Source organism: Somniosus microcephalus, chromosome 9 (assembly GCF_052327205.1).
Source record: "Somniosus microcephalus isolate GS21.2 chromosome 9, FLI_Smic_1.0, whole genome shotgun sequence".
Taxonomy (NCBI): domain Eukaryota; kingdom Metazoa; phylum Chordata; class Chondrichthyes; order Squaliformes; family Somniosidae; genus Somniosus; species Somniosus microcephalus.
Window position 1 is genome coordinate 70,927,081 of NC_140995.1, and position 15,727 is coordinate 70,942,807.

The 15,727-nt window shown below is 48.2% G+C and overlaps 2 protein-coding genes across 6 annotated transcripts in view; one reads left to right on the forward strand and one right to left on the reverse strand.

The window, feature by feature from the left end:
* Window positions 1-15,727, reverse strand: part of psen2 (presenilin 2) — a 191,022-nt gene that overhangs the window by 71,003 nt on the left and 104,292 nt on the right. The window lies entirely within an intron of this gene.
* gnpat (glyceronephosphate O-acyltransferase) overlaps window positions 1-15,727 on the forward strand; it is a 72,025-nt gene that overhangs the window by 35,309 nt on the left and 20,989 nt on the right. For both annotated transcript variants that reach the window (XM_085996744.1, XM_085996745.1), the window contains 3 exons: window positions 4,993-5,144; window positions 5,242-5,372; window positions 12,305-12,528. In XM_085996744.1, the coding sequence (XP_085852870.1) occupies window positions 4,993-5,144; window positions 5,242-5,372; window positions 12,305-12,528 (507 nt within the window). The remainder of the gene's footprint in view (window positions 1-4,992; window positions 5,145-5,241; window positions 5,373-12,304; window positions 12,529-15,727) is intronic.

Genomic DNA, 15,727 nt, shown 5'->3' on the forward strand with positions numbered 1-15,727 from the left:
TATGGCAGTGAAGTATGGGGACCGCTAACTCAACAAGAATTTGCAAAATGGGACAAACACCCAATTGAGATCCTACATGCAGAATTCTGTAAAAGTATCCTCCGGACTCAAAGGAAAACAGTAAACAATGCATGCAGGGCGAACTAGGCCAATATCCATTAATAATCACTATCCAAAAAAGAGCCACCAAATTTTGAAATCACCTACAAATGAGCAACCCCCAATGCTATCACTAACGACGCCCTGAAATGCCAAGAGCTGACCATAAAGAAGAATACCCTCAGTCCCACTAGTCCTGGGACTCAGTGAAGTAACTACTAACAATACTAACAATAACCAGCCCAGGACAGTGACAGGGTAACACAAAGAATTCGACCCAACACAATCGTCGCTAAGCAAAAGGAAAAATATCTGACATATTGGGCAGAAACAACAAAAACCCAAAGCAAACTCAATTGCTACTTGGCCCTAAACAGACAATACAACATAGCTGATTACCTGACCATGGTAAAGGATAACAAACTGAGAAGAACCTTGACAAGGTACAGACTTAGCGAACATAGCCTAACGATCGGAAAAAGGCAGACACAGGCAGACCAGGCTGCCAAGAGAAGACAGGATATGCTCTCACTGCAGTCAGGGAGTAGTGGAGACAGAGATGCACTTCCTCACAGCCTGTGGAAAATATCAGGACATCAGGGAGAATTTCTACCAAAAATTCTCACAAATATGCCCTGAATTCAGAAATCTGAATGACAACCAAAAACTCCCATTCCTACTGGGAGAGGAGAGAAGCTGTGTAACACTGGCGGCACACTATGTTACAGCTTGCCATGAACAGAGGGACAACCAGTAAACTAAGAAATGAATATATATAAACAATGCGAATGTATATTTATACACTCGGGGATATACCTGTTTTATACACTGTATGAATAGAACTGCGTTTATGTGCTCAACCATAAATGTATTTTGATGCTTTGGCAACATAAGATGTAACTTATCATGCCAATAAAGCGATTTGAATTGTGAATTGTGAGAGACTGGGGGGGGGAGAGAGAGAAAGAGAGAGAGAGACTGGGGGGGGGGGGGAAGAGAGGAAAGAGAGAGAGACTGGGGGGAAGAGAGAGAGAGAGAGAGAGAGACTGGGGGAAGAGAGAGAGAGAGAGAGAGAGACTGGGGGGGAAGAGAGAGAGAGAGAGAGAGAGACTGGGGGGGAAGAGAGAAAGAGAGAGAGAGACTGGGGGGGAAGAGAGAAAGAGAGAGAGACTGGGGGGGGGGAGAGAGAGAGAAAGAGGGGAGAGACTGGGGGGAAGAGAGAGGAGAGAGAGAGAGGACTGGGGGGAAGAGAGAAAGAGAGAGAGACTAGGGGGGAGAGAGAGGAGAAGAGAGAGGAGAGACTGGGGGGAAGAGAGAGAGAGAGACACTAATAATAATAACCAGCCCCAGGACAGTGACACCCTAGCACAGAGAATTCAAACCCAACACAATTATCACTAAACAAAAGGAAAAATACTTGACCTATTGGACAGAAACGACAAAAAACCCAAAACAAACTTGATTGCTATTTGGCCCTAAACAGACAATACACCATGGCTGAATACCTGACCATGGTAAAGGATAGCAAAGTGAGGAAAACCTTGACAATGTACAGACTTAGTGAAACATAGCCTGGCCCATCGAAAAAGGCAGACACAGGTAGACCCCGGCTGCCAAGAGAGAACAGGATATGCTCTCACTGCAGTCAGGGAGTGGTGGAGACAGAGATGCACTTCCTCACAAACTTGCGGAAACTATCAGGACATGAGGGAGAATTTCTACCCCAAAATTCACAAAATATGCCCTGAATTCAAAAATTTGAATGACCTCCAAAAACTCCCATATCTATTGGGGGAACAGAGAAAATGTGTAACTATAGCGGCAAACTATGTTACAGCTTGCCACAAGCAGAGGGACAACCAGTGACACATTAAATCTGAGAAAAGATTATATGCATATTATATGTGCATATAGCTATGTATACATGGGTATACTTGTCTATACACTATGTCTAGATCGGTGTTTATGTGGTCAATCATACATGTATTTCTGTGCTTTGGGCCAATAAAGCAATTTGAATTGAAAAAAATTGAGAGAGAGAGACTGGGTGTGAGAAGAGAGAGAGAGGACCTGGGGGGACAAGAGAGAGAGAGACTGGGGGGGACAAGAGAGAGAAGAGAGAGACTGGGGGGGACAAGAGAGAGAGAGACTGCTGGATTTAGTTCGGGATTAGCCTGGAGAGAGAGGGGGGAAGGAGCGCCTCAGGCCTGGCCCGATGGGACCCCTGCGAAGGAAGAAGGCGAGCTCTCCCTCACTCTTTCCCCTCCCTCCCCCTGTCTCTCCCCTGCTTTACACTCTCTCCTCTCTCTCTCTCTCCCTCTCCCTCTCCCCTCTCCCTCCCCCTCCCCCCCTCCTGTCCCTCTCCCTCCCCTCCTCTCCTCTCCCTCCCCCCCTCCTCTCCCTCTTCCCCTCTCCCTCTTCCCTCCTCCTCCTCCTTCCCTCCCCCCCTCTCCTCTCCCTCTTCCCCTCTCCTCTCCCTCCCCCCCTCCTCTCCCTCCCCTCTCCTCTCCCTCCCCCCCTCTCCTCTCCCTCCCACCCCTCTCCTCTCCCTCCCCCCCTCTCCTCTCCTCCCCCCCTCTCCTCTCCCTCCCCCCCCTCTCCTCTCCCTCCCCCCTCTCCTCTCCCTCCCCCCCCTCTCCTCTCCCTCCCCCCCTCTCCTCTCCCTCCCCCCCTCTCCTCTCCCTCCCCCCCTCTCCTCTCCCTCCCCCCCTCTCCTCTCCCTCCCCCCTCCTCCTCTCCCTCCCTCCCCCCCTCTCCTCTCCCTCCCCCCCTCTCCTCTCCCTCCCCTCCCTCTCCTCTCCCTCCTCCCCCTCTCCTCTCCCCTCCCCCCCCTCCCTCCTCCCCCCTCTCCCTCCCCTCCCCCCCTCTCCCTCTCCCCTCCCCCCCTCTCCTCTCCCCTCCCCCCCCTCTCCTCTCCTCTCCCCCCTCTCCTCTCCCTCTCGCTCCCCTCCCCCTCGCGCTCCCTCTCGCTCCCCTCCCCCCCTCGCCCTCTCTCGCTCCCCTCCCCCCCCGCCCTCTCTCGCTCCCCTTCCCCCACCCCCCCCCCTCTCTCGCTCCCCCCTCCCCTGCCCGAGCCCTCATCCCCCGCTCCAATCCCTCTTTCCCGCCCCGGGGCCCGGGCCTCGGCACCTGGATGAACGCGTTCCCTCGGCCGTCACCCTGATGCCGTTGGCCGAGGCAAACACCCGCTAAGACATGGCCCAGCCGAGTCCAGCGCCCCGGTCAGCTCGAGGTCCGCAGCCGCTGTTCAGCCGCAGGCCCACAAAGCACCCGAGCCCAGCGCCGGCGATGGCTCCACGGAGCTCCGTGCCCCCCCCCCCCCCCCCCCACGCACTGACATGGCCCCACCCTCCCGAGCTGGCTTTAAGAGCGCCGATTGCAGCTGTGAGAGACGGCCGGCGGGCCCGGTTGCCGGGGTAACCCTTCCCGCTCGCCAAGCCCCGCCCGAGATCAGCACTCCCGAGAGCCCTGCCCGAGCCGAGCGGGGAACAGAGAGACGCCACGTCTCAGCTGCTCCTGCTGCGCGCGCACCCTTTACTAAGGTAGCGGCGCTCGGCTGAGGCCCGCCCCTCCAGCCTTCACAAAGATGGCGGCGATCGGGGGCCGCTTGTTGACTGGGTCCGGGAGGTGCCTAGCTCGGGCGTGGGTGCGGAGGAGAGGCCGAGGCTATACAAGCTGTTGTTTGAATTAAATCTGATTCAACCATTGCACAGAACCAAGTGAGATTTGGTATTAGATATATTTTATAACAACTGTCTCCCTGCCCCCAACAAAATGACAGAATAAACATTTGCCTTGTGTAGGCATGATCGCACAACCTCCCATTAAAGAAAAAGAGAACTTGCCTTTATAAAGCACCTTTCACGACCCTCAGGATGTCCCAGAATGCTTCACAGTCAATGAAGTACTTTTGAAGTATAGTCACTGCTGTAATGTAGGGAAACGCGGCAGCCAATTTGCGCACAGCAAGGTCCTGGAAACAGCAATGTGATAATGACCGGATCGTCTCTTTTTTTAGTGATGTTAGTTGAGGGATAAATATTAGCCAGGACACTGGGGAGAACTTCCCCGCTCCTCTTAGAAATAGTGCCATGGGATCCATTGCATCCATCTGAGAGAGCAGACGGGTCCTCAGATTAACGTCTCATCTGAAAGACAGCACCTCCAATAGTGCAGTCACCTCCCTCAGTATGCAGTCTAGTGTCAGCCTATAATTTGTGCTCAAATCTCTGGAGTGGGACTTGAACCCACCACCTTCTGACTCCGATGCAAGAGTGCTACCAGCTGAGTGACAGCTGACACCTGCTGCACAAAGGCTCGTTTAAATATTTTAAATACCTCCTAACGTTTGGGAAGTAAACAGCAAGTTTGTCAAAAAAAAAATCAATATTATTGACAGTACAATTTGTGCTTTCCTCAAAGAATGGGCCAGCTACATTCCAATTACAGTAAATGCAGTCCGGTTTTCACTTTGCAATGGTGCTACCAATCTGAGGGTGATTCTGATTTTAACAAGCAGTCTGTACCCTCTGGGCATCGCACAAGCTGCAGCTTAAGTGCAACTGGTGCAGGGGTATCTTTTTAAACAGTCTACTCTTCAACTTTAATATTTCACCACCATCCTGATGCTGATGCACGGAGCTCTGTGCAATCCAGAGCAACTCAGAGCTAGTCGTACAAGTCAGTGCTAATGGTTTCAGGCTGATAGTTGTAGTATTAAGGTGTCGTAAAACAACTTGACAACTCTTTTATACTATGACAGACAGTATTGCAGAAGGTAAGCTGCCTATATAAATGCAAATACTTTATGCTATAAATAATATTGTTTAAGAATATTTGACGGCAATTAGTGCTCTCTTTTAACTTGGATACGTAAAATGTTCTCTTTCATAGGACTGTTGAACATTGCAATTGAGCCTTTTCTGCTGGGGGAAGTCTTTGACATGTACCTAGTTCCCATAAGTATAAGCTACGAGCGAATCCTGGAGGAATCCCTCTATGCACACGAGCTTTTAGGAGTACCGAAGCCAAAGGAATCGACTTCGGTTTGTACAGGTTTCTTGTTATAATGTCTCCATTTTAGCTGTTTTCTAGTAACAATGAGATTTAAAAATAAGTGATCAAACTGTTTTTCTGTTTTAGGGCTTGTTGAAAGCCAGGAAGATTCTGAGTGAAAACTTTGGAAGCATACATATTTACTTTGGGCAGCCTGCGTCGGTGAGATCCTTAGCAACAGGGACAGTCAGGAGGTCTCAGTACAACTTGGTCCCCAGGTCAGTTAGCAACACTTAGAGTCATAGAGTTTTACAGCACAGAAAGAGGCCCTTCGGCCCATCGTGTCTGCGCCGTCCATCAATCCCTGTAGGGAACTTAGTAGGGGAAGAACAGTAAAATGATGCATTGTAATTCCTTCTTGCAAGGTAAAGATTTTATTTGCTATCAACAGTTAGCAACCTTGCCAGGCCAGACATGAGCAGTTAGCCTAACGTCTGTAACTGAGAAAATGATTTGAGAGAGTTATCAAAGGAAAGGAGGCAGTCAATCCTCATCTAAAGAGCGCAGAGACAACACGGCTAATGGGACCGACCCCCCCCAGCTCCCCTGGTGTAACACGGCTAATGGGACCCCCCCAACTCGCCCCGTGTAACACGGCTAATGGGACCCCCCCAACTCCCCCGTGTAACACGGCTAATGAGACCCCCCCAACACCTCCCCGGGTAACACGGCTAATGGGACCCCCCCAACACCTCCCCGGTGTAACACGGCTAATGGGACCCCCCAACACCTCCCCGGGTAACACGGCTAATGGGACCCCCCAACACCTCCCCGGGTAACACGGCTAATGGGACCCCCCCCCCCCCCCCCCCCCGTGTAACACGGCTAATGGGACCCCCCCAACTCGCCCCCCCCCCGTGTAACACGGCTAATGGGACCCCCAACTCCCCCGATGTAACACAGCTAATGGGACCCCCCAACTCCCCCGGTGTAACATGGCTAAAGGGTCCCCCCGTGTAACACGGCTAATGGGACCCCCCAACACCCTCCCGGGTAACACGGCTAATGGGGCCCCCCCCCCAACTCCCCCCGTGTAACACGGCTAATGGGACCCCCCCAACACCCCCCGGTGTACATAAGAACATAAGAAATGGGAGCAGGAGTAGGCCATACGGCCCCTCGGGCCTGCTCCGTCATTCAATAGGATCATGGCTGATCCGAATCTAGACTCACGTCCACTTCCCTGCCCTCTCCCCGTAACCCCTAATTCCATTATCTGCTAGGAAACTGTCTATCTCCATTTTAAATTTATTTAATGTTGCAGCTTCCACAGCGCTTTGGGGTAGCAAATTCCATAGATTTACTACCCTCTGAGTGAAGAAGTTTCTCCTCATCTCAGTTTTGAAAGGGCAGCCCCTTATTCTAAGATTATGCCCCCTAGTTCTAGTCTCACCCATCAGTGGAAACATCCTCACCGCATCCACCCGATCAAGCCCCCTCACAATCCTATATGTTTCGATAAGACCGCCTCTCATTCTTCTGAACTCCAATGAGTAGAGTCCCAACCTACTCAACCTTTCCTCATACGTCAACCCCCTCATCTCTGGAATCAACCGAGTGAACCTTCTCTGAACCGCCTCGAGAGCAAGTATATCTTTTCTTAAATATGGAAACCAAAACTGCACGCAATATTCCAGGTGTGGCCTCACCAATACCCTGTATAACTGCAGCAAGACTTCCCTGTTTTTATACTCCATCCCCCTCGCAATAAAAGCCAAGATTCCATTGGCCTTCCTGATCACCTGCTGCACCTGCATACTAACTTTTTGTGTTTCATGCACCAGGACCCCCAGATCCCTTTGTACTGTAGCACTTTGCAGTTTCTCTCCATTTAGATAATAACTTGCTCTTTGATTTTTTTCTGCCAAAGTGCATAACCTCACACTTTCCAACATTATATTGCATCTGCCAAATCTCTGCCCACTCACTTAGCCTGTCTATGTCCTTTTGCAGGTTTTTTATGTCCCCATGTGCCTTAACTTTACACGCGAATTTCTTATGCGGGACCTTATCGAAAGCCTTCTGAAAGTCCAAATACACCACATCTACTGGTTCTCCCTTATCTATTTTACCAGTTACATCCTCAAAAAATTCCAGTAGATTAGTCAAGCACGATTTACCTTTTGTAAATCCATGTTGACTTTGTCCGATCCTGTCACTCTTTTCCAAGTGCTCTGCTATTACATCTTTTATAATGGACTCTAGCATTTTCCCCACTACTGATGTCACACTTACCGGTCTGTAATTCCCCGTTTTCTCTCTGCTACCTTTTTTGAATAGTGGGGTAACATTAGCTACCCTCCAATCCATGGGTACTGTTCCAGATTCCATCGAATGTTGGACGATGAGCAGCAATGCATCTACTATTTCTAGGGCCACTTCCTTAAGTACCCTAGGATGTAGATTATCAGGCCCTGGGGATTTATCGGCCTTCAATCCAGTCATTTTCTCAAACACCATTTCCCTACAAATACTGATTTCTTTCAGTTCCTCCCTTTCATCAGACCCCTATGTTCCCCGACATCTCTGGGAGGTTATTTGTGTCCTCCTTTGTGAAGACAGAACCAAAATATGTATTTAATTGGTCTACCGTTTCTTTGTTTCCCATTATAAATTCCCCTGATTCTGACTGCAAGGGACCTACGCTTGACTTCACCAATCTTTTTCTCTTCACATATCTATAAAAGCTTTTACAGTCAGTTTTTATGTTCCCTGCAAGCTTACTCTCATTCTATTTTCCCCTTCTTAATTAATCCCTTTGTCCTCCTTTGAATCCTAAACTGCTCCCAATCCTCAGGTTTACTGCTTTTTCTGGCCAATTTATATGTCCTCTCCTTGGATCTTATGCTATCCCTAATTTCCCTTGTTAGCCACGGTTGAGTCACCTTTTTTGTTTTATTTTTATGCCAAACTGGGATGAACAAATTCTGTAGTTCATCCATGCGGTCTTTGAGTGTTTGCCATTGCTTATCCACCGTCAACCCTTTGAGTGCCATTCCCCAATCAATCCTACCCAACTCGCGCCTCAGACCATCGTAGTTTCCTTTATTTAAATTTAGGACCCTAGTCTCTGAGTCAACTACTTCATTCTCCATCTTAATGAAGAATTCTATCATATTATGATCGCTCCGACCCAAGGGGCCTCGTACAACAAGATTGCTAATTAATCCTTATTACATAATACCCAGTCTAAGATGGCCTGATCTATGGTTGGTTCCTCGACATTTTGGTCCAGGAAACCATCCCGTAAACACTCCAGGAATTCCTCCTCCACAGTATTGTTACTAATTTGGTTAGCCCAATCTATATGTAGATTAAAGTCACCCATGATGACTGCTGTGCCCTTATTGCACGCTTCTCTAATTTCCCTTTTAATGCCATCGCCAACCTCTGCATTACTGTTTGGAGGTCTATATACCACTCCCACTAACGTTTTCTGCCCCTTGGTATTTCTCAGTTCTACCCATACAGATTCCACATCATCAGAGCTAATATCCTTCCTTACAATTGTGTTAATCCCTTCTTTAACCAGCAATGCTACCCCACCTCCATTTCCTTTTTGCCTATCTTTCCTGAATATTGAATACCCCTGGATGTTGAGTTCCCAGCCTTGGCCACCCTGGAGCCATGTTTCCGTAATCCCAATCAAATCATATTCGTTTACCTCTATTTGCGCAGCTAATTCATCCACCTTATTACGAATGCTCCTCGCATTAAGACACAAAGCCTTCAGGCTTGTTTTTTTAACGCTCTTAGACCTATTAGAATTATTATTTACTGTGGCCATGTTTGATTTAAACCGTTGATTTCTCTGACTGCCACTTTTGTTTTTCTCCTTCCTATCTTTTGCTTTTATCCTTGTTTCCCTTTCCTCTGTCTCCCTGCTCAGTTTCCCAACCCCCTGCCATTTTAGTTTAAACCCTCTCCCAGAGCACTAGCAAACACTCCCCCTAGGACATCGGTCCTGGCCCTGCCTAGGTGCAAACTGTCTGGTTTGTACTGGTCCCACCTCCCCCAGAACCGGTTCCAGTGTCCCAGGAATTTGAATCCCTCCCCCTTGCACAATTCCTCTAGCCATGTATTCATCTGAAATATCCTTCTATTTCTACTCTGACTAGCACGTGGCACTGGTAGCAATCCTGAGATTACTACCTTTTTTGAGGTTCTATTTTTTAATTTACCTCCTAACTCCCTATATTCAGCTTTTAGGATCTCATCCTGTTTTTTACCTATATCGTTGGTACCTATATGCACCACAACTGGCTGTTCACCCTCCCCTTCCAAAATGTTCTGCAGCCGCTCTGAGACATCTTTGACCCTTGCACCAGGAGGCAACACACCACCCTGGAGTCTCGTTTGCGGCCGCTGAAATGCCTATCTATTCCCCTTACAAGAGAATCCCCTATTACTATAGCTCCACCCCTCTTTTTTTCTCCCGTCCTGTGCAGCAGAGCCATCCCTGGTGCCAGGAAGTTGGCTGCTGCTGCCTTCCTCTGATAAGCCATCCCCCTGAACAGTATTCAAAGCAGTATATCTGAGAGGGGGATGTCCACAGGGGACCCCTGCATTATCTGCCTGTGCCTACTACTCTGTCTGTTGGTCACCCCTTCCCTTTCTGCCTGTCCAACCTTTGCCTGCGGTGTGACCAACTGCTTAAACGTGATATCCATGACGTCCTCAGCATCGCGAATGATCCAGTATGTATCCAATCGCAGCTCCAGCGCCGCAATGCGGTCTGCCAGTAGCTGCAGCTGGACACACTTCCTGCACACGTGGTTGTCAGGGACCCACCAACTCCCCCAGTGTAACACGGCTAATGGGACCCCCCAACTCCTTCCCCTTCCCCCCCCCGGTGTAACACAGCTAATGGGACCCTCCAACTCCCCCGGTGTGACACGGCTAATGGGACCCCCCAACTCCCCCGGTGTAACACGGCTAATGGGACCCCCCAACTCCCCCCGTGCACCACAGCTAATGGGACCCCCCAACTCTTTCCCCCCCCCCCCCCCCCCCCCCGGTGTACCACAGCGAATGGGAACCTCCCCGATGTAACAGTAAATGGGAACCCCTGGTGTAACGGTAAATGGGAACCCTCGGTGTAACGGTAAATCGGACCCCCCCTCCGGTGTAACAGTAAATGGGACCTCCCGGCGTAACAGTAAATGGAAACCCCGGAGTAACAGTAAATGGGAACCCCTCCGGTGTAACAGTAGATGGGAACCTCCCCAGTGTAACAGTAAATGGGACCCCCAGGCGTAACAAGGTAAATGTGAATTATAGACTGGTAAGCCTGACATCGGTAGTGGGGAAAATGCTGGCGTCCATTATAAAAGATGTAATAGCAGAGCACTTGGAAAATAGTGACAGGATCGGACAAAGTCAGCATGGATTTACAAAAGGTAAATCATGCTTGACTAATCTAATGGAATTTTTTGAGGATGTAACTGGTAAAATAGATAAGGGAAAACCGGTGGATGTGGTGTATTTGGACATTCAGAAGGCTTTCGATAAGGTCCCGCATAAGAGATTAGCGTGCAAAGTTAAAGCACATGGGATTGTGGGTAAGATACTGTCTTGGATAGAGAACTGGTTGGCAGACAGGAAGCAAAGAGTTGGAATAAACGGGCTTTTTCCGAGTGGCAGGGTACTGCAGGGATCGGTGCTAGGACCCCAGCTATTCACAATATATATTAATGATCTAGACGAGGGAACTAGATGTAATATCTCCAAGTTTGCAGACGACACAAAGCTGGGTGGGCGTGTATGCTGTGAGGAGGATGCAGAGAAACTCCAGTATGATTTGGACAGGTTGGGTGATTGGGCAGATGCATGGCAAATGCAGTATAATGTGGATAAATGCGAGGTTATCCACTTTGGTGGCAAAAACAGGAAGACAGATTATTATCTGAACGGCAGTAGATTGGGAAAAGGGGAAGTGCAACGAGACCTGGGTGTCCTTGTGCACCAGTCGCTGAAGGTAAGCATGCAGGTGCAGCAGGCGATCAAGAAAGCAAATGGTATGTTGGCCTTCATAGCGAGAGGATTCGAGTACAGGAAGATGTCTTGCTGCAGTTGTACAGGGCCTTGTTGATACCACACCTTGAGTATTGTGTGCAGCTTTGGTCACCTTATCTGAGGAAGAATGTTCTTGCCATGGAGGGAGTGCAGCGAAGATTCACCAGACTGATACCTGGGATGGCAGGAATGACGTATGAAGAGAGATTGGGTCGATTAGGCTTATATTCGCTAGCGTTTAGAAGAATGAGAGAGGATCTCATTGAAACTTATAAAATTCCAACAGGACTAGACAGACTAGATGTAGGAAGGATGTTCCTGATGGGGGAGTCCAGAACCAGGGGTCACAGTCTAAGGATAAGGGGTAAGCCATTTAGGACTGAGATGAGGAGGAATTTCTTCACCCAGAGAGTGGTGAACCTGTGGAATTCTCTGCCACACAGGGCAGTTGAGGCCAATTCATTCGATATATTCAAGGAGTTGGATATATTTCTTGAGGCTAAAGGGATATGGGGAGAAAGCAGGGACAGGGTACTGAATTTGGATGATCAGCCATGATCTCATTAAATGGCGGAGCGGACTCGAGGGGCCGAATGGCCTACTCCTGCTCCTATCTTCTATGTTTCTATGTAACCCCCGGTGTAACAAGGTAAGCGGGACACGCCCGTCCCCTCCCCCACCTCCCAAAAGCCTGGTGTAGCACGGTAAATGGGACGCGCCGGTGTAATAGGTTAATGGGATCCCCCGGTTTAACACTGGTAATGTGAGCCCTTGGTGTAATACAGTAAATGGGACCCACTTGTTTAATACAGTAATAAGACCTGCTGGTGTAATATGGTAAATATTATATTCATTGCAGATTCATAGCCCCTTAAGATGCAGAAATAAACAAATAAAACCCTGGGCCCAGCACATGTGCACACTCCTCTCTTGAGATAACCTGTGTGTCTCTGCTGTCATCTGTTTATACTTCACTTTTGTAGACTCCTGTTGAATAAGGTATTAGATGAAAACAAAATAGGGGGAGTGCTTGTATGAGAAAGGTGAACTCACAATGAGAAGTTCAGTGGTATCACGCTGTTCGACACTGGCAAGCAAAACCTTTTACTGTGTGGTACTTTTGACATTTATACAGACATATTCCACGGAAGCCATCTGGAGATGTGTACAGGTTTCTCGATGCTGTGGGCCATAGAATGGTGGTGTTGCAGCAGAAAAACATGGTTGTTAGTCCCTGGGTACTGATGGCTACAGTGATCACCCAGAACTTGCCCAGCCTGCCTCTGCCAGATCTCACCAGGCAGACACTATGGCTCAAAGCAATTGCTGAAGCATTTGGTGCTTTTATCGACTGGCCCGGTAAGTAATAAAAGTTTGCTTTAGAAATACCTTTTTCCGATGACACCCTAAAGCTCTGTCCATTTCCAACATCTACCAGTTTCAGCAGGCGTCAAAGTTGCTTACGGGTCTTGTCTCTGCTCCACATGGAGGATCTTTTGCTTCTCAACAACTTGTGAATGATTATAAAGGAATCATTTTCCAAATTCATTTCCAACGAACATGAATAGCTTTTGCTTTAAGTTTGATTTTATCCAGTTTTCTCCCTTTTCTCCATTCAAGGCAACGCCAGCTGCAAGCAGCCTTCTAGTACTTCGCCCAAGTGACCATTCTTCATGTACGAGTCCAGAAAGTGACTATTTGACCATATGCTGCACCATGACTAAGCCCAGGTCCTGTCTTCACTGACATCCACACAAGCACTTTCCAGTACGAGTTTCTGATGGCAATCAGGAGCAGAAACAATGGCTGGTCACCTCTACTAACCCTCCTGCAAAGGGTTGTGCCATCCTCTCCTCTGTGAATTGCCTTGCAATGCTTTCCTATATTAACGGCAAGTGCAAGTTATTGTCGATGAGAAGTGCATAAAACATGAAAACAGCTTATACATCAAATGAAATTAAGCCAATGATATCACAAAAATTACATTCCACCAAAACATAATCTCAGGTTTGTAATGGTACAGCCTGTGATGATATTGTTAAATGATTCCAATTACTTCTAAGAAAAGTGGTTCAGTGTTTACGTTTGTACCTAAGGTTTGTTGTAATGCTTCATTTGGCTTTGACTTATCCTGAAAAACATCCAATTGAAGTTCAACCATCAGCTGAAATGCTGCACAAGATTGGCCAAGTTGGCTCTCTGCTCATGTCAGAGCTACCAGGGCACAAGGAGAAGCGTTACCAACCAATTTATTTAGCTATTTCCTATGCAAATAAAAACATTATCAACGTAATTATAACAAACAATTCAAATACTTTGCTTCAGAAATAACATTAGCATATGATGGGAGAGAGGTAAAAAGTAATCCAAGTGTGATGTCACCAGGAAGCAGGTAAGTGATTGGTTGGTGAGTATTTCTTTCTCCTTTTCATTCCAAGCTTAAATTCTGCGGTTTATATTTTCTAGGGTCTCTGTGGTGTAGTGGGGACAGTTGGTAAATAAGCGCCCTAGAGTATATCTTTAACTGGTGGTATTGAATTAATTTAAATTAATTAAAGGGGGTAAGTCATGCCAGGAGAGCCCAGCCCCGTGTTATGCTCCTCTTGCTCTATGTGGGAATTCAGGGACGCTGCCAGTGTCCCTGACGGCCACGTGTGCCAGAAATGCATCCAGCTGCAGCTACTAACTGGCCGTATTGAGGCGCTGGAGCTGCGGATGGATGGGTTGTGGAGCATTCACGATGCTGAGAGGGTCGTGGATTACACGTTTGATGAGTTGGTCACGCCGCAGGTTAGGGCTGCACAGGCAGAAGGGAAATGGGTGACCACCAGGCGGAGCAATAGAAGCCGGCAGGTAGTGCAGGGGACCCCTGTGGCCACCCCCCTTTCAAACAGGTATACCAATTTGGATACTGTTGAGGGGGATGACTCACCAGGGGAAGGCAGCAGCAGCCAACTTCCTGGCACCAGGGATGCTTCTGCTGCTCAGGAAGGGAGGAAAAAGAGTGGGAGAGCAATAGTGGTAGGGGATTCTATCGTAAGGGGAACAGATAGGCGTTTCTGTGGCCGTAGACGTGACTCCAGGATGGTTTGTTGCCTCCCTGGTGCCAGGGTCAAGGATGTCACTGAACGGCTGCAGGGCATTCTGAAGGGGGAGGGTGAACAGGCAGAGGTCGTGGTTCACATTGGGACCAACAACATAGGTAGGAAGAGGGATGAGGTCCTGCAGCAAGAATTTAGGGAGCTAGGTAGCAGATTAAAGAGCAGGACCTCAAAGGTTGTAATCTCTGGATTACTCCCGGTGCCACGTGCTAGTGAGTATAGGAATAGGAGGATAGAACAGATGAATGCGTGGCTAAAGAGTTGGTGCAGGAGGGAGGGCTTTAGTTTCCTGGATCACTGGGCCTGCTTCTGGGGAAGGTGGGACTTGTACAAGTCGGACGGGTTGCACCTGAACCAGAGCGGGACAAATATCCTTGCGGGGAGGTTTGCTAGCACTGTTCGGGGGGGTTTAAACTAAAATGGCAGGGGGTTGGGAACCTGAGCAGGGAGACAGAGGAAAGGGAAACAGGGATAAAAGCAAAAGATAGGAAGGAGAAAAACAAAAGTGGCAGTCAGAGAAATCAACGGTTTAAATCAAACGTGGCCACAGTAAATAATAATTCTAATAGGTCTAAGAGCGTTAAAAAAACAAGCCTGAAGGCTTTGTGTCTTAATGCAAGGAGCATTTGTAATAAGGTGGATGAATTGGCTGCACAAATAGAGGGTAAACGAATATGATTTGGTTGGGATTAGGGAAACGTGGCTCAAGGATGGCCAAGACTGGGAACTCAACATCCAGGGGTTTTCGATATTCAGGAAAGATAGGCAAAAAGGAAAGGGAGGTGGGGTAGCATTACTGGTTAAAGAAGGGATTAATATAATTGTAATGAAGGATATTAGTTCTGATGATGTGGAATCTGTATGGGTAGAATTGAGAAATACTAAGGGGAAAAAACATTAGTGGGAGTGGTATATACACCTCCAAACAGTAAGGCGGAGGTTGGGGATGGCATTAAAAGGGAAATTAAAGAAGCGTACAATAAGGGCACAGCAGTCATCATGGGTGACTTTAATCTACATATAGATTGGGCCAACCAAATTAGTAACAATACTGTGGAGGAGGAATTCCTGGAGTGTTTACGGGATGGTTTCCTGGACCAATATGTTGAGGAACCAACCAGAGATCAGGCCATCTTAGACTGGGTATTATGTAACGAGAAAGGATTAATTAGCAATCTTGTTGTACGAGGCCCCTTGGGTTGGAGCGATCATAATATGATTGAATTCTTCATTAAGATGGAGAATGAAGTAGTTCACTCGGAGACAAAGGTCCTCAATTTAAATAAAGGAAACTACGATGGTCTGAGGAGCGAGTTGGGTAGGATTGATTGGGGAATGGCACTCAAAGGGTTGACGGTGGATAGGCAATGGCAAACATTCAAAGACCGAATGGATGAGCTGCAGAATTTGTTCATCCCAGTTTGGCATAAAAATAAAACAAAAAAGGTGACTCAACC